Source organism: Pseudopipra pipra, chromosome 16 (assembly GCF_036250125.1).
Source record: "Pseudopipra pipra isolate bDixPip1 chromosome 16, bDixPip1.hap1, whole genome shotgun sequence".
Classification (NCBI taxonomy): domain Eukaryota; kingdom Metazoa; phylum Chordata; class Aves; order Passeriformes; family Pipridae; genus Pseudopipra; species Pseudopipra pipra.
Window position 1 is genome coordinate 9,807,050 of NC_087564.1, and position 19,191 is coordinate 9,826,240.

Genomic DNA, 19,191 nt, shown 5'->3' on the forward strand with positions numbered 1-19,191 from the left:
GAACGCGGATGGGCAAGGGAGCGGAGCGTCTCTGACGAGGAAAGGCTGAGGGAGCTGGGCCTGGGCAGCCTATAGAGGAGGCGACTGAGGGGGGACCTTGTCCGTGTGTATAAATGTGTCCAGGGAAGGGCAGCGAGGCTGCTGAAGGGTCTGGGGCACAATCCTGTGAGGAACGGCTGAGGGAGCTGGGGTTGTTCAGCCTGGAGGAGGCTCGGGGGAGACCTTATGAAGTCTCCCTGACAGGAGGTTGTAGCCAGGTGGGGGTCAGTCTCTTCTCCCAGGCAACCATCAGCAAGACAAGAATAACTGGAAGTTACTTCCAGTGAAACAGGCCTCACTCATTCGCCCTTGTTGGCTGGGGAGATTTCCCTCAGTTTTGCCCATAATTGTTGCTGTCTAAACACAACCTGCAGTTTCCCATGGCAAAGGCAGGGTTTGCCCTGAAAATGCAGTTCGGGGAGGTTTACCCTGTGACTGGGACATATCCTTGATCTAGGCAAGGCTAGAGCACTCAAAAATTAACTTAAATCTCTTGTTATTAGGAAAGGCTTTGCTCTGTTCAAAGCATAGTCAGGATATTTTCAATCCTATTTCACTGCTTTGCAGCCCTTATCCCAGCACAGTTGGAGGGGGTTTGTACAGACAGCTTCCTTACTGTCGGCTCTTCCACGCTCTTCCAAACCTCACTTCTTTGAAAGGGGGATTTTTCCTTGTCACTTGACATTTATTTTAGGGAAGTATCTTTCCCCTGATGAGGAAGTACTGCATTGCATTTGTATTTAAGATTTTTCTTTGAACAACCTCATGTAATAGTTATACCACTGCAGTTACAGTAAGCAAGAGAGCCCTCAGATTAGGCCCCCTTTCCAGATGGGTCACCTGCGAACTGGAAGGAGGAGACGGAAAGCAAGAGGGCAGGGACCCCCTCATCATCCTGTGATGCTGGTACTGGCTTGGATTTGGGGTGATGTGATCTGTGTTCCCATCTGTTTCAAGCATTTGTTTCATTTTGAGGCAAATTGTTTAATCACTTCTGGTTTTTATGGTTTTTTTATCCCCTTCCTGTGAAATGGGGCTAAGCCTTCCCTACCGGACAGGACACTATCTGGGGAAGGGAGTCACCAGTGTTTGCTGTGGTGATAAGGGCTGCTTGTACCTCTAGTGAAGGACAAACCCGTGATTTCCAAACCAAAAGATTTGATGAGTCAGAGAGCCCAAGGGATGAAAGTGTGGAGGGAAGAACCCAAAGTTTTAACTGGAGGAAAAGACACTTAAGATCTTTACAGCATCTGGCCTGGGCTGTCCAACCATGGAGATCCTGGGTTTCAGAAGCAGCTGAGTGTGGTGAAAGTGCCATTGAACTCATTCCTCTAGTTCGCTGTACGGGAGAAAGCAACATCCCCCTTGCTTTCCTCTTCCTCCCTGTAGTGTTTTTTCCTTTGGTGTTTCTTTGAACCATGTGACTTTTCTCCTGCTTCTTCCTCAATCTCTTTTCCCTCTTTGTACGACATTCCTACTCTGTGCCACCACCCCCAGGGCTCTCCATTAACACCCAAGTGTAGCTCTTCCTGATGCAGATGGAAGAGCTTACAGAAGTCACCACAGATCACAGCACTATTCCTGCAGAATTTTGCTTTTTTCCTCAAATTGTGTGTTCCATGTAGATGTAAACACACAGAGGATCTATCTATATTGTGAGTATATATGCACACACATGGACACACTGACACTCCCTCAACCTTTGCAGCTTTCCCTCAACCCTTCCTAGAGCTCAGTCCCTTGGCTGCTGTTGGACTCAAAGTGGCTCTTGGGGTTGTCACAGGTGCAGAATTGATGCCTTTTTTTGGTGACGGTCTCAGGGTCTCCCCAGGCCGTGCCGCCCCTCCAGCTGCAGCCGACTGAACTGTTCGTGGGGACTGAGCAGCTAATGAGCCTCATCCTCACCCTCTTCAGGCTGCGGCTTCCAGCAGAGATTGCATTTCACAGAACCACGGAACGGGTCGGGTTGGAAGGGCCACAGTCTGGTCCAACCACCCTGCTTCAGCAGGGTCATCCCCGAACACATGGTGCAGGATTGCAATTCGGGGAGAGGGCACGTGAAAGAACGCAGGGGCTGAGTGAGTGTGTTAGAAGCCCGTCATCTTCATGAAAGAACAGCGGGCCGGCCCCGGGCCGGGCACCAACCTGTCCACAGCCTGCGGGAGCCTCGCAGCGAGGGCAGCTCGTTCACGGCCCTGCTGAGCGGAGCAGAGCGTGCGGGGCTGTCGGTGGGGGGCCGGGGATTGCCGGTGATGCTTAAAATCGGCTCTTAAAAAGAAACCCCCTAAGACTCAATTTGTGAGTTTCAGAAGGCAGCATTCCTCTTATTACGATGTCGGACGTACGAGAATATTTCTTCAAAAGCGCGCGTTCCCTTAGAGATTTTACGGCCGCGTCGGTGCGGGGCCGGGGGCCGTCAGTGCGGGGCTGTCGGTGCAGGGTTGGGGGCTGTCGGTGCGGAGCTGGGGCCGTCGGTGCGGGGCTGTCGGTGCAGGGTTGGGGGCTGTCGGTGCGGAGCTGGGGCCGTCGGTGCGGGGCGCTGCGGGGCGCGGCCCCTTTAAGGCGGCGGGTTCCCTGCGCCGCCCGCCCGGCGGAGTCACCGCCCGGGGAGCGGCGGCGTCACGTGGGGCCGCGGCGGCCTCGTGACCGGGCGCGAGCGCAGCACCGGGGCCGCCGCTCCCGCCCCGCGCTCCCCGCGCGCTCCCGCCCCCCCCTCCGCGCGGGCCCCTCACGCCGCCGCCGCCGCCCCCCCCACCCCCGAGCTCCGGCGCCCCCGGGCGGGGCGGGGCGGGCGGCGCCGCTTCCTCTGCCGGGCACCCCCCCCTCCCGTCCGCGGGGAACGAGGCAGCGCCGCCGGCCCAGCATGGACAGCAAGCCGCTGCTGCAGGAGCGGCCGCCCGCCTACAGCCCCGCCGCGCCGCCGGGCGCGCCGGGATACGACTACGGGCACGGCAACTACGGCGCCATCCCCGCCCCGCAGCCCGGCTTCCAGCCGCCCCCGCCGTACCCCTACCCGGGCACCGCGCCCGCCGCAGGTGGGTCAGAGGAGGAGGCGGGGGAGGGCGGACTCGGAGGGCTTGGGGGGTCCCGGGGTGCTCGCCCTTCGCTGGGCCGGGGGCCGGCTCTGCAGAGCCCTCCATGCCCCCGGGGGTGCCCCGCGGGCTCTGGAGCAACGCCGGGGAACTCCCGAGCGGCTCCCCCGGCACAGCGGGGCGCGGGGGGTGTCTCGGCTCTCCCGCTTGAAGCCGGCGCACAGGGAGGCGGGCGCGCAGCGATCCAGGTGTTTCCCAGCGCCATCTCCCTCTTCCCTCCTTCCCTCGGTGCCCCCGAGGTTTGTGTTTGTGTTCTCTCCCCAAAATACCGGTGGGGTTTGGGAGCATCGCTCACATTGCGCGGGTTTTCTGCCTCGGAACAATGGCCCTAAGACTAAAACAGACCCCAAACTTGGAGTTTTCTTTGCGTGCACTTCGCTGTACTCTGGTTAATGTTTGTTTTTTTCCTGATACATTTCAATAGTCTTGGAGGGACTTCAGCAGGTGAATAGACGCAGTACTTCTGTTAGCTGAACTAACACCTCTCAAAGAAAGAAGTAGCCTCTCAAAGAGGAATGCTTCAAAAGTTATAAAAATTACATAGCAGACACAGACCCCAGTCATCAAGCATGGGCTGAAGCTTGAGGCCGTAGATTGATTTTCCTCCTAATAAGTTGCAGCTTATTTTCCTACAATATGGGTCTTACTGATTATTTTCAGTTTTAGTAGTGAGGTTGCAGGACTTTACAGACGTGTAACTTGATTCAAGAAAATCAGAACTGTGCCCTGTGAAAGAAGCTCAAAATGGTTCATACTTGGGCAAAGTGTACTTTGGCTGTGTTGATTACAGCGCATACATCTAACCATCCCTTTAAAAAGCTTTCTTTTTTTTTAATTTAAAGTTTTTAATGTTAATGCAGTAGTTGAAGGCCCGTGTCTTCTAACTACAGCTGTTAACGTGACTCATTCTGTACCTAACAACATGAGCTTTCTGAAAGTTGGGGGGGATTTTATTGTGCTATGCATCCTGCTTCCTCTCTACTTGCATCCTATCACTCCTACCTCTCCAGTTATAAACTGAGCATTGGAATTTAAGCTCGAAACTAGAGGAAGATACATTGTTTCGACTCCTTGTCCGCTGGAGTGGGCCATACTTGATACATAATATTCAGAAGTGAAAGCTGTGGTCATTGTTTAAACTGCTTTTTCCTGGCACTCAACAGCATTGAAACAAATTCTTGAAGTTAATGATTAGCTGGGTGTCCCTTTGAGATGGTTAAATTGTGCTGGATACTTGGGTTTATGAAGTGGCTTTACTATTAAATGTGCCAGGTGTTCCAGCTCTAATTTTGATAGAGCTTAAAGTGCTCAAGCAAAACTACATTTCTGTTTATTGTTTTCTGCATTTTGTTGTCATACTTTTTAATTATCGTTGTTCTTTGTGCCTTACCTGTGGTGATTGAGTTTTTTTTTCTTATTTTAGGGTATGCTGTTCCTCCACCGACATCACAGCCCAACTATTCGAGCACGTACACCATTATTCAACAGCCTGCTACCACCACTTCTGTGGTAGTAGTTGGTGGCTGTCCTGCCTGCAGGTAAAATGGCTCTTGAGTTGAGACATAAACTCAGTCTTGGGTTTTTATTTTTTGAGTTAGAGGTATCCACATGGTTCCTTGGTTTTCAATAGTTTTTCTTTCTGTGTGTGTGTGTACTACAATAGAGTTAATTGAAAAGCCACCAAGATTTAGCAGTGGAGTGCTTTGGTTTATGTAGTATGAGCTTGTCCTGATGGGCTTGTGACAACTGCTATAAATAATACAAGACACTTCATATAAAACCATGAGTCTGTTCTTTATGATGGAAGAAGATCTGTAAGCAGTACTTTTAATGAAAAGGCACTTCAGGAGCAGATGTAAAGGGTCAGTTCATGGGGGAGAGGATGACAGGAAGTCCCTTCTGATGTGTTTATGCCTGGTGATGGTGAGTAACATGACTTTATTGTGCAACTTTCTGTAATCTTTGACCATAGTCAATTCTGGTTTTCTGGCAGTCTTGTGGAAGAACTTGTGGTGTGCAGCCCCATTCCCAACCTCCAGACTGTGCAAAACCAGGCAGGGTAATTGTCAGTATATGCTGAGAACATCAGTGTCTTAAGGCTTTGAAAGATCTCTAAGAGTCCTTTGATTGCAAAAGAACAGGGAGCTTTGTAGACCTGACTAAAAGTGTTAGTCTGATGCAGTGCTAAAAACCAGAAGTAGTGGTCAGCTGTTGTTTAGAGTTGCAGCAAGAGAACAACTTCCCTCTGGGAGATCATAGCCATAGAAAAAGGAAGAAGACACCCAGTTTCCACGCTAGTGCTGTAAGTCAGCTGTAGTCCTTTTCACTTCTCAGTTCTCTTCCCAGGATATTAGGTCATGGGTGAGGGCAGAGGGATTTCTGCTGGTGCAGCTCAGGCACTGCTGTGCCAGCTCTGACTCAAATGCAGCCTCACTCCCTCTGTTAAAGTGTATGGGAGTTACCCTTGGGGCATCTGGCAAAGAGGCATTTGGTGTCCTGCAGGTCTGAGCCTTTGCTTTCCTTTCCAAACGTGTAGGAGACAGAGCTGCCTGAATAGCTGAAGTGATCCCAGACTGCCGTGTGATGAGTGTGGTTCTATGGCACAGGCTGGCCCCCGGGTGTCTTTTGGTGCTGTTGGAGTTGGTGTTTGAGAGTCAGTCCTTCCCTTCAAAGGTGGATTTGAATCGGAAGGATCTTGTGGTGCTGTGTAAGAACACTGAAATGCCACTAGTTCAGGCTGAAAAACCTGTACCAGCCAGAGCTATTGATCTAGAAGGTGTGTGTTTTAAACAGTGAGGGAAAGTAAGTGCTGAGCTGTTCAGAGGATGTGGTAGATCCTGCCACCTGAGTGATAACATTAACATGCTGATGCTGTAGCTCAGCCAGAAGACAGGACAGATGTCATGTGCTGCTTGGTAAGAGGCAGGCAGTGTGTTATACAGGTCTTGTGGCCCTGAACCCAGTACAGCTCAAAACATTTTACTGTGGAATGGGTCTTTGCAGTAACTTCAGATTGGTAGGCTCTTGCTGCTATTCTTTTTTTTTTTTTTTTTTACCCCTGGAAGTTATCCTGGGATAGTCTAGGAGAGACTTTTGAAACAATCATTTGCAAATATAATATATAACTTCAGACGAATTTGGGAAAATGAGCTATCTGAATTGTTTTCTTAAGTCATTAGACCTGCTCTGCTGGAAGTACCCACTGTGCACTCTGTCCTACAGCAAAATATGCTCTACAAAACCTAGTTTACTCTTGGATCCTCAGTTTTTGTTTTAGGCTGTGAAAAAAAAAAGTTGTGAGGAGAACTCTGACATAGTGATTACTGTGAGGCACAATACTGCACTGCTTAAACCGTAGTACCTGGGAAATACTCTGGCTCAGGGAATCCTGAGGACAAGTAGCTGTATCTCGTAGTGGTGTCATAGTCTCCTTTGCAGTGTTACAGTGTTTGTTCCTACTTGCCTTTAGAACAAGATTCAAGTGTCAAGGTAGGAGGGAAAAATCTCAAATCGCTTATCTTTTGAGTCATTATGGAACTGGTAGTCTGGTACTTCAACAGAAAGGACAGGGAGGTTGGGTGGGAAACGTAATATTGGAAATATTCATGGGAACCCAAAGGGCCAGGATTCACGTTCTGAAAGGTTATCCTGGCTGCTTCTCTTAGAAAAAGCACTCTTAATCCTCTTTGACTTCTCAAGACCTTAAACACAGTTCTAGTTCATTTCCTTGCCCTGGAAACCTATTTTATGAAGAAAGAGTGTAGCTGCACATTGCATTGAAAAAGATAAAAAGCTGTTAATGGTGCATAGAAAACATAATTAATAAACTGCCAGTTCAGTTGTCATGTTACTTTTAAGACCGTCAAGAGGATTTCTGCCATCAGAAATATAAAGCAGTCTTTTGCACTACAGCATGTATTAATGTTGCTAGTTGAAATAAGAACCATTTCCCACTTAAAATATATGATGTTGAGGAGAAATACAGTTATTTGGGTTGGTGTCTGCTTTATTGCAACCATAAGTGATCTTGGGATTAGTAAGCTGGCTAGAGCACTGTTGATCTTTAGGCTTTATTTATGGTATTTAGTAATAAAAGGTACATAAAAAGGACAAAGTATCTCCAGAAGTAACTCCCAAGTCAGTACTATGCCTGTGGTAATTGCATTCTTTCCCGTCTCTCTCAAGCTTTCTTGCCATCTAAGGGGTGACTCTTGTCTTGCAAGCTGTACCTCTTGCTTAGAGCTATTTTTTAGTCAGATCATGCTCATTCCTAATTGGTCAGTGTTGCTTCCTAATTACAGACCTCAGTATTAATGTGTGTTCCATCCTTCCTTACATTATTAGAATGTTTTGGGTGGTTGTAGTCCTGTTGTCTCAGCGTTCTACTCCCAACCCTGATGTACAGAGAATTAAACTGAGTTGCAGAATCTTGTCAGCTTTGTTCTTCTAGTTGATGTCTAAGTATCAGCCAGGTCCTGCTTTTAAACTATTTCATGTTCCCAAGTACAGATTGAGTCACTACAGACACACTGACTTTAGAGGTCCAGCTGTGTAATTGTCTTTTTAGCTTGGAGAATGCAGCCTGGCTGCTTCTCTTGGGCTCACTTTCATTTTCTCTTTCACCATCTTCCGTTGTTGGGTAGAACTAACTGCACAGGAATGTTTGCTTTCCTGTTACTTAACAGAAGAAAGATCCCTTTAAAAATTGTGAAAACATTCTCTTGATCTGATGGTTGCAAAAGCCAGTTTCTTCAAAATCTAGGAGAGATCTTATGATGGGCTCCACTGGATTTTTATTTTCCTATTTAATAATATTCTGTTGCTTGGGAGAAAGGGTGAGGGAAAGGACATCACGCTGCTGCATTGTGGCAGCTTTCACTTCTGACAAACACAGAACATCTGCTGGAGAAGCACTGTAGTGGGTCCCAAGTTCTAACACTGAAACTTCCTCTAGGTCTGGAAGATGAGACAAGTTTGATTAAAACTGTATTTATTCTCACATCTCTTAAAGCATTCTCCCTGCTACAGTGTTTTATTTTTGTTTTTTTTTTTTTTTTAATTTGGGCTTTTTTTGCTTGACTTGACAAAGCAGTAAGTTGTCAGGTTTTGGTTGAAATTTTGTTTTCTTCAATTAAATGCATGTCTCCTGAGGGAATAGACTCTGGGAAAAATTGCACTTAGCTGATCAGGTTCTTCAAAATTTAATTTTTTGGTTTTACTTCCATTATTTCAGTCACAAATGCTGTATGGGGTTTGATAAGAGGCTGCTCAGGATACAGGTTTTCTGTAGTTATTCACAACTACAATATTTAAACTTTATGTAAATATTCTTAATATAATTTCATAACCTGTACTGGTTAAATATGAAAAGAATTAAAAAAAGAAAAGGTACCACAGGTAGGTGTGTGCTGTGCCAGGGTGTCCACCCCTGCTCTGCTGTGGTTTGGAGGCTGGAGCAGTTGGGGTGGGAAATCCAGCCCTGGCTCACACACGTGATTGGGAAGGACAGAGCCTTGATCCCGCAGAGCTGTTTGGAATTTCTGCCTAGGAGAGCTCTCACTTCCCCCCCAGCCTGACAGCAGCTGCTTAGCAGGAGGTTTCTCCCTAAGCCTTGTGGAGAGGAGGGGTGAGCCTGTACCAGGGTCCCAGATGAGGACACCATAGCTCTGGCTGCTTCTGAGGAATTTTGTTCTACTGATGTGACCCAATTTGTGGACAATAATCAAAACACTTTTTTTTGGTGAGACTTTGTGATTAATAAGACACAGCAGGAATATATTCCCTAATGGGACTGTATAAAAATGACAGTGTGGTCCCTATTGCCCAGCCTGTCAGTGGGCCTGAGTTACAGCACGTATTTTTTTTATTAATGTCACCATTTGTGTTGGAGAATACTTGCCTGTATTGTGATAATTAGGATTTCTTTGTAGCAATGAGTTGTTCTGGGAGAGAGTAGGAAACTGGCCCTGTTTGTTGGTGACCAGAGGTGGTAGTGATGTGGCTGTGCATGCAGACCAGGGAGGAAAAGCCACACCAGGGCTCAGTCGAGCTCATCCTGAGAGACCTCCACCGTGAGGGAATTCTAAGTGCTGTGCTGAGCCTTGTTTGTGAGGCTGGACATTGGTGTGAAGCCATGAGGCTTTTCTCCTAATTAGTGTGTTCTCAGAACTGGAATTAAAGCAGTGGTGCTCCTGCATTAGAGAAGGCTGGTGATTTGGAGGCATTTCAAGAAAGACAACAGCTAGACACAGGCTGTTCCCAGTGCCAGAACTGCTCTGGCTCTGCAGCCAGCCCTCTGTATGGGAAATGGGCCTAAAACTTAAGGAAATTCAGATAAATCTGCAAATGCTGTTGTGTCTCTTACTTGAAGGTGACTTTTAAGGATAATTGCATTTACATGTATGTACAGCTTGTGTTGAGGAGGGCAAACCATGTCTGTGTAGAGATTTGGGGTCCTTTCTGTGAATATGGATCAACAACCATTCAAGATGCCATCAGGCTGAGGCTGGAGGAGCTGACACCTCTCTTCTTTTAATGGAAATTAAAACTGTGAAGTATTGCTTACTCAGTAGTTGCACATATAATTGTCAATTCTTTTTCTTCTGCTGCTTGGAGGTGAGATTTAAACATATTTAACCTAGTTGCTGCTGTTGCATTGGCCAGGAGATGATAAAGAAAAGCTGTCTGGTTTTGTTTGCATGTTCACAATTAAAGGTTTAGTGTGTAGCTTCCAAAGTCTCTGGTCTGATGTTCCTATTGAAATCTAAAGTTTGAAACTCAACCAACCTTAGTGGGAGGAGATGGGATACTGATTTGAAAATTCCAAGTGTAATCCACTGTGATGTAGTGATAAGTCTAAAAATGCTTATGTTAAATCATACCAGTGCTGTGTTCACAGATTTCATTATTGACCCTCTGATCCTGAGCATTTGACTTAAGATTTTAATGTTTTAAGACTTAATTTGAAAAAGAGAGTTGTCTGAAAACCAATTTGGTTTTAAATACTTGTCAGTGGGAATAATTGACCTTACTATATGGAGTTGGCTGCTGCAGTTATAGCTTAAATGCAAGATACTGCTTGCAGTATAAATAAACCTTTCCACTTTATTTTTAGAGAGGGAGTGGTGCAGTTATAATCAGCTTTTATGTGGTTTATGCTGTAGAAGAAAATTTATATTTGGTTACATTAGTGAATCTACAGTTTGAATATGGAGTCTCTAATCACTCTGTAGCTCAGGTAAAAACTAAAATATTCATAGTTTCCCTGATAAAAAGTATTTTTTTCTCCTTTTAAATTTAGTAACTGGCTAAGCAGTGATTGGGTAAGTGTTCATCTAAAATTAGGTGGTGACACAAATCAACAGAAGCCAAGAAGAGTTTGTGTAGCTAATGCTGCAGTAGTAATGTCTCTGTTGTAGATGTGACAGGAACTGGCTCTGAAACAACAAGTATGTTGTGGGGGTCATGCAAGTACAGCTCTGATCAGCTCCCAGTGAGTGTCCCTTGGAGCTGCCTTGGTCTGATCCTGGGCTGGGCTAGCCCTGCTCTGGCTCCAATGCTGACCCAGCAGTGCTGCCTATGCTTTGCTTTGTCCCTCCCTGGGCCTTTTCCCTGGATCTGGTGTTGAATATGGGTGGCAATTTTTTTTATTTTTACTTGGCATTTTGCTTGACCACAAAACGCTTCTGAATAACTGTTTAGGGGGAAGGGAGTTTAAAATAAATTCTATTTTAAGTGTCAGGGGCATGTGCTGACCAATGGACTTGGGCCTTGCAAGCTGATTAAGAAGGTTCACTGGAATGGGTTAGGCCATGGTCATGGCTGCTCAGGGCTGACCAGAAGTACCCTGATTGATCCCCCTCTAGTGTTTAATTAGTGTGTTTATTCTGTAGGGTCACATCAGTTGGCTGCTTATACCCTTAACTAGACACACTGGCTTACTTGTAACAAATGTAGGCTTCAGGGCAGGAACTGAATATGGAATTAAGAGACAAGGAAAAGATTTCAAAACAGTAGCAAACAATGCCTGCAGGAGGGGAATGCTCAATGTGTGTGAGAGGAAAAAATGGCATTGGTGTGACAGCAAAGCAAGGCAGGAAATACAACAGCTGTAACGTGCTGTGTCCTGCACTTAGTGAGCATCCAAAGGAGTGTTATTTGTGATGGCACTGAAATGCCTGGAAAAGGGGCTTTGCCTTTCTTGGATAGAGCTGTGTAGTAGGGAAAGCTGCTGAATCTTGAATTACTCAGAAGCATCCAGAGTGTGTCTGAGCCTCTGTACATATGTTGTGCTACTGGGTTAACCTGTGGGCATTGGAAAAGGAGAGGCCTCACCTCCTAAGCTTCTGCTGCTGGTTTTTGTTTGGTCTGAGGGTGCTCAGCATTTCGTGCGTTTCCACAAGGACAAATGGCCGAATTCAGCTGCTGCATCCAGGCTGGACAGTTCTGGCTGAACGCTACAGGATCTTTTTTGCCCTGGCTCTCTCAACAGTCCTGAATCCCTTTGCATTCCAGCCCTAGCACCAGAGCCTTCCCAGGAGATGGCACTTCCAGTAGCACGTCTTTTCCCCAGCGAATGAAGGCGATGGTATGAGAGCCTTGTTTGCTGACTCCATTCTTTAATTGCAGTCTAATTTTGAGGGTCACTTGCAATGTAATTTTACAATTTAACTGTGCAGATACAGCCTAGGTAAAGAGGTTGTACAGCAAAGGAGTTTTGCTAAAGCTTTCCTGTGAGCCTTAAGCCATGCTACATAATCCCCATCATACCTAGTGATGTGCTCAGGTAGGCAGCTAGTGGGAAATCTCTGGAAGGTTTAATGTGAGGCTCTTCAGCTCTGCTTTAAAAGTCAGTCTAATAAAAGCATCTCCTCTTGGGTTAGTGTGCTCTGAACTTGACCTAGCAAGCAGATTTTGATGTGTCCTGGCACTGGCTAATGATATAACGACTGATTTGGGATTAGGAGTTGAGAGTTGGGTAGCAAGGTTAAGTTGATGGGAGCTACATTTTTTTTCATGTTTTTCTTTTCTTTTGACTCTTATTAATCCACATTCTTTTTTTTTTTTTTTTTTAATTAGGACCAAAGCTGTATACAGTGATCTGGATGAAGCATTAATATTCCATATTATGTGGGAAAAGTTTACTATGATGTTTGCCTGTTTTCTAGTAGTGACAGTGCCTGCTATTCTGTTCCTAATTTTTCAGTAACTCCTTCCATGTTTCTTTCCCCAGCAGTTCTGTCCCTTCTGACTGTTTTCCCCACTGGTATTTCACTTTGGGGAATGCTCTGTGGTGAGAGAGGTAGGGAAGCAGGCACTGCTCTGATGGGCTGATGGGAATCCTGGGCTGAAGTTCTTTGTAGCAGAACACCAGGCCCAGCCTAAAAAAGAAATATGGACCAAGCTGTGCAAATCCAGTGCCTGTGTTTTGTGAGTGCTGTTTGCTGAGGTGATGCAGGGCAAGTGCTGTGAGTCACTGACTCACATGCTGAGGCAAGGGGGAGTTTTGGCTTCCCAGCAAACTGGCCTGGGCTCCTCCATGTCCTCTGGGCAGCACTTTGTGCAGAGGCAGAGATGTCTTGTGTGCTGGGGGGACGTGGTGCCTTTCTCTCTGACCCTCACAGGCCCACAGCTCACGGAGCCAGCAGAGGTGTAAGGGCTGGTTGGTGACACAGGGCCTGCCCCATAGCTGGAGCTCTGGGACTGCCTGACTTGCAGGGAACAGAAGTGATGTTATGCTGAGTTTGTGGGAATAGCCACAATGACCAGCACAGACTGCACCACTGAGCTGTGGGACACCTGTGCACCAAGACTGGAGTCCATGTGGTGATTTGAGCATTAATCTACATTTTCTAACTTGTTGTCTTAAAGGAGTGTTGTCTGAGGGCATGAAAAGATAAAGCTACTGCTGGGATCAACGGTACCTGACAGTTCCTTTATACCAGATGCAGAGTTGACTCTTATCACAAGAATTCTGCAAACAGAAATAAAGTGCATTAAAATGAGGGAAAGCTTAAGCTGAACGTGAAGTTGCGTAAGCAGCAGAACATCAAGAGCACTTTGAGAAGCCTTTGGCTTCTGCTGATGGTTGAGGAGAAGGTGAATGTTTCTGAAGTTTAATCAAGTTGCTGTGTTTCAGCCAGTTGCTGTAAGGAAATGGTCTCTGAGCCCGTGTCTTCCTTCCTTCGCTCTATTTACACTTACAATGAGTTGTCTGTGACTTCTCGGAGGGAAACAGCAGCTTGTTGGCCTTGGCACTTTGCTCGTGGCCTGTACTTCAGGGTCTCTCAGGTCTGTTTGTGTTGACTTTTCACTGTACCAGGGAATCTAAGAGGATACATCTTGTTGGAGTGTTTTGCTAGACTGCAAATTTTTTCTGTTTAGCAAAACTGCACAAATTTCTGAAGTCTGAATACTCTGGTTTTACTGTTTGTCTTCATTTTGGGGGATGCTCAGATACAGCACTTCAGTTTCAGTCCCTGACTCCTTTCTAAATTTCTGCTGTTGATGCAACAGAATTTCTCATGTAGGGTGGTCATGGAGCTGGGACTCAGCTGAAGGCAGGTGACATCAGTAGTTGGTTTTCCTACAGTTCTAAAGGGACATCAGTTTTTGGAAGTAGAAACTAGGAACAAACCCCAAACCTTATACTTTATCTTGCTCTGTAAAATGGTGTGGTTCTCAGTGACTGCCAAATCACAAAGTGGTGACTGGGGGCCAAACTTGGTGTTTGTCCTTGACTGAGTCTGTTTTCCCTTTTTGCAGGGTTGGCGTGTTGGAGGACACCTTCACCTGTCTTGGTGTTTTGTGTGCCATTGTATTCTTTCCAATTGGGATTCTGTTCTGCCTTGCACTGAGGCAGAGAAGATGCCCTAATTGTGGGGCAGCTTTTGGCTGAGGGGATGAACGTGGCCGGGCTTATGGAAGCTACAACTGTTAGCGTACTCTTTCTAATGTAAATGTCATGTACAATCATGTTATTTGCTTCAGACCTGTTTTGTAAAGTGTGAAGAAATTTAGTCTCTTGCATGTAATTTAAACTTAATCTTTTATGAGCATGTGCATTGCAAAACATGAAAACCTGACTTGTTTTCCATGTTTAGTGGCACCTGTTGAAAACTAAATAAAACTGCTTTTCCTTTTGCAATCCTCAACTTGTGGCTGGATTATTAAGTATGTGACTGATGTGTCTGATAACACATAGTCTGCAAGCAGAGTTAGTAATCCTAGCTACAATGAAGGACAAATATTTGCCAGAATCTTTATGCTGATGATAAACCATGGTTTAAGGCTGTACTTGTTTAGGACATCAGATATTTGAAGGAAGTTTTGTAGCTGTACTACCACTAGACTAACAGCCCCTCTCTGAAGGCACAGGTAATAACACACAGTCAGAGCCCTGCTTCAATTAGTGAAGGTTTTGCTTCATGCAGATGTGTTGGTTCACAGACAGCAGAACCTTCTGTCTGCAGCAGGGCCCTCCTCTCTAGAAAGAGGCCGGGGCACTGCCAACCATGAGCTGCCCTCAGTAAAAGTTTTTACATGTTAGATATTTAATTCTGATTCTGAATTATTGAAAGCTCATACAGTCTAGATTGACTTGCCTCTAATATGCTTTAGAAAATGGGCTCAGGTGTAAGTTACCCTTCTGAAAAGCTGGTGTTTCAAACTGGGGTGGTGGATATTTATGCAGGGCTCTAGCGGTGTCCTCGGCCTTGAACTTGAAAGGCAGCGTGAGAGGAGCCAGCACAAGCTCATATACTATTTTTTGATATTAAGTAACTGAAAGGCATTTCACATGACTTGAATTGACTGTTTATAGTAGTAGAAGTAGGCACCACAAAACGAATGATCCAGGGGATGCTGCAGGAAGCACGTACATATGTAAAATAGAGTGATTTGGAGTAAGGATTAATCACTGGCAGCAGTCACAATACAGACTTCATAGCAGTGGGAAGTATCCCCTGAGTTGTGCAGGGATGAAGCACCTGCTGCTGGTGCAGAGTTAGTTTCTAGAATTCTAGGCTAATTTCTGAGGTGATTGTTACTGTAGGAAAAGGCTTTTGGACAAGCTGGCTCTGCTGGAGTTACCACACCTGAGTCTGAGGTAACAAACTGCTCAGCTCTGCTTGTGGCTGAAGTTAAAAGCTCAATTCCTCTTAGCTACTGCACTGTGCCAGCATTCAGGCCTTTCTTTGCTCAGCTCCCTAACCAAAACTTTTCCAACTTAAGCTGTTTCTCTTTTGGGAAGGCTGCAGTAATGGAGGAACTTCAAAGGCAGCTTTTTATATTGGCACTTGAGAAAAAATTGTGGCACTGCTTTATTATGACTTTTTATCAGACTAAAGTTTGACAACATGTTTTAAAGACAAAACTATCATTGAAGAATGTGTTAACAGTACAACACTAGACTGAAAATAGGGTTCTGTTAACACTTGAAAATTTGTATGTGAACATCAAGCAAAGCTTTACAAGTCATCTATTCTTAAAGGATAAATATTTATTTATAACCTAAGGTATCTTTCTTACACAAAATAATGTATAATCATTTATACAGGTGATTCTCTATTCTGAAATAAGGCAGTTGTTACATTGTTCTGTTTGAAAAAAAAAATAAAATCACTGTTATCTTCTTTAGTAGGTGGCATATGCAGGCTTATATTCTAGAACTTACCATTGCAGCTTCCAAATCATGAATGCCAAAGATTCAGATCTGTGAACTATTACTTACACTGATTCACTAGAGCATCCAAACTATCTCCAGCATTTTCACAAATCCTACTACAAAAAAAGGCATACTGTAAAATCAGCCCAGGTGCTCAAACACTAGCCCAAAGCAATTACCTCATTAGAAAGCAAAGGTTTTAACAAAACATCAGAGCTCCATTCCAGTATGCCAATATTGTACAGTAATTACATTTAAATAATTGTTTCAGAAGTTGAGATAGTAAGTGTCATTACTGGACTGGTGTGTTGGTAAGGAGGAAGGTGGTGTGTCTGGGCCGTGTGTTCATCGGATGATCGGTGCTGATCTGTCGTTTGTTACTGTCGGTCTGAGCTTCACCGTTGCAAAGGGATTTTCTCCACTGAAAAGAAATGCATAGAGTTACTCATAGGCTTGCTGCAATCCAACCCCAAATTTAAATAATTCACCTTCTTCATAGAAGTTGTCTTCAAACAGTAAGTTATGGTTTAAGATTAAAGGATTCTGTACAACTCTTAGTTTAACTTGAATGAGTAAAACAAGGTTACATGTGTGGATTCACTTTGCAGTGATTCAAAATTTGGGAAGTTAATGCCCAGTTAGATCTGGACTTTTTTAAACAACTCCCACTCTTCAAAGATTTTTGCTTTTAAACCTTAAGAGACAGTTAAGGAAGGTTGAGTCCTGCTCCCTGTCAATCTACTGGAGACCCACATTTTTCTGAGAAGGTCCTGTTCATCATACTTCACTTGAGGCCAACTCTTGGGGAAAGTGCAACCAATTTTATCCATAATGTTTTACCAGTGCCTGGGAAAGGTCCCAGAGAAATTAATGATAAACATCATTACTTTCCCTTACAAGAGATAAAATAATATAAGCTAATATAAAAATCAACACAAATAAATCAGTTTAAAAGTGTGAAAAATATACCTTAGAAAAGGTGGTTTTGTAATGCCATTCATGTTGGGTTTCTGTAAAAGAAAAAGATATTTACATAAGTTTATAAAGATATGCTACAGGTGCCCTCACTATCCTGCTAAGGAAAAGAGACCCTGTCATTCAAGTAGGCTAAAATATTTAGCCATTTAGAACAATTATTATGTGGTTCAGCTGAACTGAACAGGTTTCTCTCAGAACATCAAAGTTAGAAGGTTACAATGGTGCTGTGAAGTAAAGGTAACCCAAGAGGTGGCAGTGTGGCTCTGTCCCAGGCTGCTCCTGGATGCAGCATTTCGGGTGGGACAAAATGGAAAACTGTTGCCTTTGGCAAACCAGTTGTGCTATGGAGGAGTTTTGGCAAACAGCTAATTCCTACTTCCCTCCCCCCCCTCTTGCTTAATGATGTATTTTAAACTGGAAACTAATTACTTCTAATCAGTGTCGGATAAAGCTCAAAGTGAAAATTGGAATATACATTTTTGCATGTAGAAGCAGGAATATGCAGTCACCTTTTATGGAGCAACTTGACATGTACCAATAATTTAGCCTGTATGGCCATTTTGGTTTTAATATTTTAAATTTCAGTGCCCAACCAAGGCCTATCAGCCTTTCCTTTCCAGGCACACTGGGTTGTACCAGCAGTTCCCAGTTACCATATTCGTGATACCACAATGCAGGTGAAGAAACCTCTATTTATTCAGGACCTCATTCAGCAGGGTTCTTAACTCACACTTGACTTGTAATTTCAATAAAACTGGTCATGTACATCAGTTGTAAATAGACTTAGACCGTGATTTAGGTCTAATTAGCCCTTAAAATTAATTAAAATGAACAAATGCCTGAATTACATCTTACTGAACACCAACCCTCATCAAAACTTTGTCAACTACTAAGTCTTTTTTTGTTAGTTGATCTAGTTCTGCATGGTACTGTCCTCTGCAGCACAGCACGAACAATGTAACTGGCTAGAACCATTCCTCATCTTCTTGAAATCCTGAGCTATTTTTTCTGTGCAGTCTGAAACAAAAATAAGATGCCTTGAATCATTTCCTGCTTCTGCACGGAAGGCACAGTGAGCAGACTGTTTTACACAGTATGTAAATCCTGTGTGAGTCTCCAAGCCAGCCTGGTACAATGTTGGGCTTATTTCCAAAGCCTTGTGAGGGAGTGGGGGTTTGAGACTTGCACGGAAGCAGGAAAGACAAGGAAGCTCTGCAACTTCCCAAAAGAATGAAAATAAATAGTGACTTAGGAGCAAAAGACTTGGGTGCAAGTGCAGCAACTCCCCTCTACAGCTCTCCTGTTTTGTAAGGTAACAAGTAAGGTAGGGTCACAGTAAAAAGTTAGGGGGTGCCTCAACAAAAGTGGTCATTATTTTATACTCCAGAATCCTTGATTTATTTTAATGTTGCTTTCCATGTGGAAATTTAGATTATCAAAAAAGATGTGTTTGTTTTCCACTCTTAGGAGTTAGCAGCTTCCATTATTTTATATATATTAGGGGTTTTTTTTCCCTTAAGAATGTGATCTCTGCTTCAAGAGGCTTTTTGAAGAAAGTCTCAAAAACATTGCCCTTAGATACAGATCATCAAAATACTTAAATGAGCAGCAAGAAAAAACCTAGTAATTGTGTAATTTGATTAGATTAATTTTGAGTCAGTTTGAATGCTGACTTAATAGCAGAAATAATAGCATTGTGTAGCAGTATTTGTTCATAAAAAATGTATTTCCACTCAGCTGCATCTCTACTGAATAGACAGGAGTTAGTACAGCTCTCCCTCAGTGACAGCTGCAAACCCACCACCAACTTCTGTGGGGTTCCTGAATACAGAGTTCCCTGTGCCCCATAGCTCCAAAATCACTGAAGATGATGGATTTGTACTACTTTCTGTGAGAATTTCTTTTCATGTTTAACAGATTCCGTTGCTGAGAAGCTTTGCTATGCACAATGTCTCTTACTACTGTCAGTCACTGTCCCTGAACAATTCTCCCTTCCTGTCAGGATGGATGGGCTGAAATGCCCAAACTCCTGATACTCCTGAGCACAGCTGTGTCACAGGGCTGAAGTGGAGCACAAGGTAGAGGATTTCAGGGCCTCATTTAAGAGCAAGTGAAGGGGGGTAAGCAGGGTGGAACATTTGGGTTCCCAGCACGGATCACTCACCGGCCCTGCCGGCTCCGCTCTGTCCGTCGGTGTTTTAGGAGCAGGACCTTTGGCAGACTCCACCTGTGAAGCCCCCAGGTAGTCTGGTGGTGGGAGGACAACTTCACCTTTCTCCACAAGATTTACAGAACTAACACTTCGGATTGGTGCAGGGCTGCAAGACAGAACCCAACAAATGCTCAGTTCCTACAATACATCTCTCGCTTATCCCTAGCACCAGGAGAGCACAAAAGGGCATGAGCTGGAAGTGAGTA

At 44.8% G+C, this 19,191-nt stretch overlaps 2 protein-coding genes across 2 annotated transcripts in view; one reads left to right on the top strand and one right to left on the bottom strand.

The window, feature by feature from the left end:
• Window positions 1–2,291: 2,291 nt before the first annotated feature.
• Window positions 2,292–14,284, top strand: BRI3 (brain protein I3). Its single transcript, XM_064673063.1, has 3 exons — window positions 2,292–3,074; window positions 4,555–4,669; window positions 13,896–14,284. The coding sequence occupies exons 1-3, from the start codon at window positions 2,372–2,374 to the stop codon at window positions 14,026–14,028; spliced, it is 951 nt and encodes a 316-aa protein (XP_064529133.1). The 5' UTR covers window positions 2,292–2,371; the 3' UTR covers window positions 14,029–14,284.
• Window positions 14,285–15,610: 1,326 nt separating this feature from the next.
• Window positions 15,611–19,191, bottom strand: part of BAIAP2L1 (BAR/IMD domain containing adaptor protein 2 like 1) — a 35,261-nt gene continuing 31,680 nt past the window's right edge. The window contains exons 12-14 of the mRNA XM_064673060.1: window positions 18,938–19,091; window positions 16,765–16,805; window positions 15,611–16,216 (exon numbers count right to left, since the gene is read on the bottom strand). Coding sequence (XP_064529130.1) covers window positions 16,141–16,216; window positions 16,765–16,805; window positions 18,938–19,091 — 271 coding nt within the window. The 3' untranslated portion in view covers window positions 15,611–16,140. The remainder of the gene's footprint in view (window positions 16,217–16,764; window positions 16,806–18,937; window positions 19,092–19,191) is intronic.

Bases quoted from the DNA above. Each gene is read 5' to 3' on its own strand.
- BRI3 (XM_064673063.1), top strand. From the start codon at position 2,372: ATGTCGGACGTACGAGAATATTTCTTCAAAAGCGCGCGTTCCCTTAGA. The intron at 3,075-4,554 runs GTGGGTCAGAGG...TTCTTATTTTAG, and splicing joins GGGCACCGCGCCCGCCGCAG to GGTATGCTGTTCCTCCACCG. The intron at 4,670-13,895 runs GTAAAATGGCTC...CCCTTTTTGCAG, and splicing joins GGTGGCTGTCCTGCCTGCAG to GGTTGGCGTGTTGGAGGACA.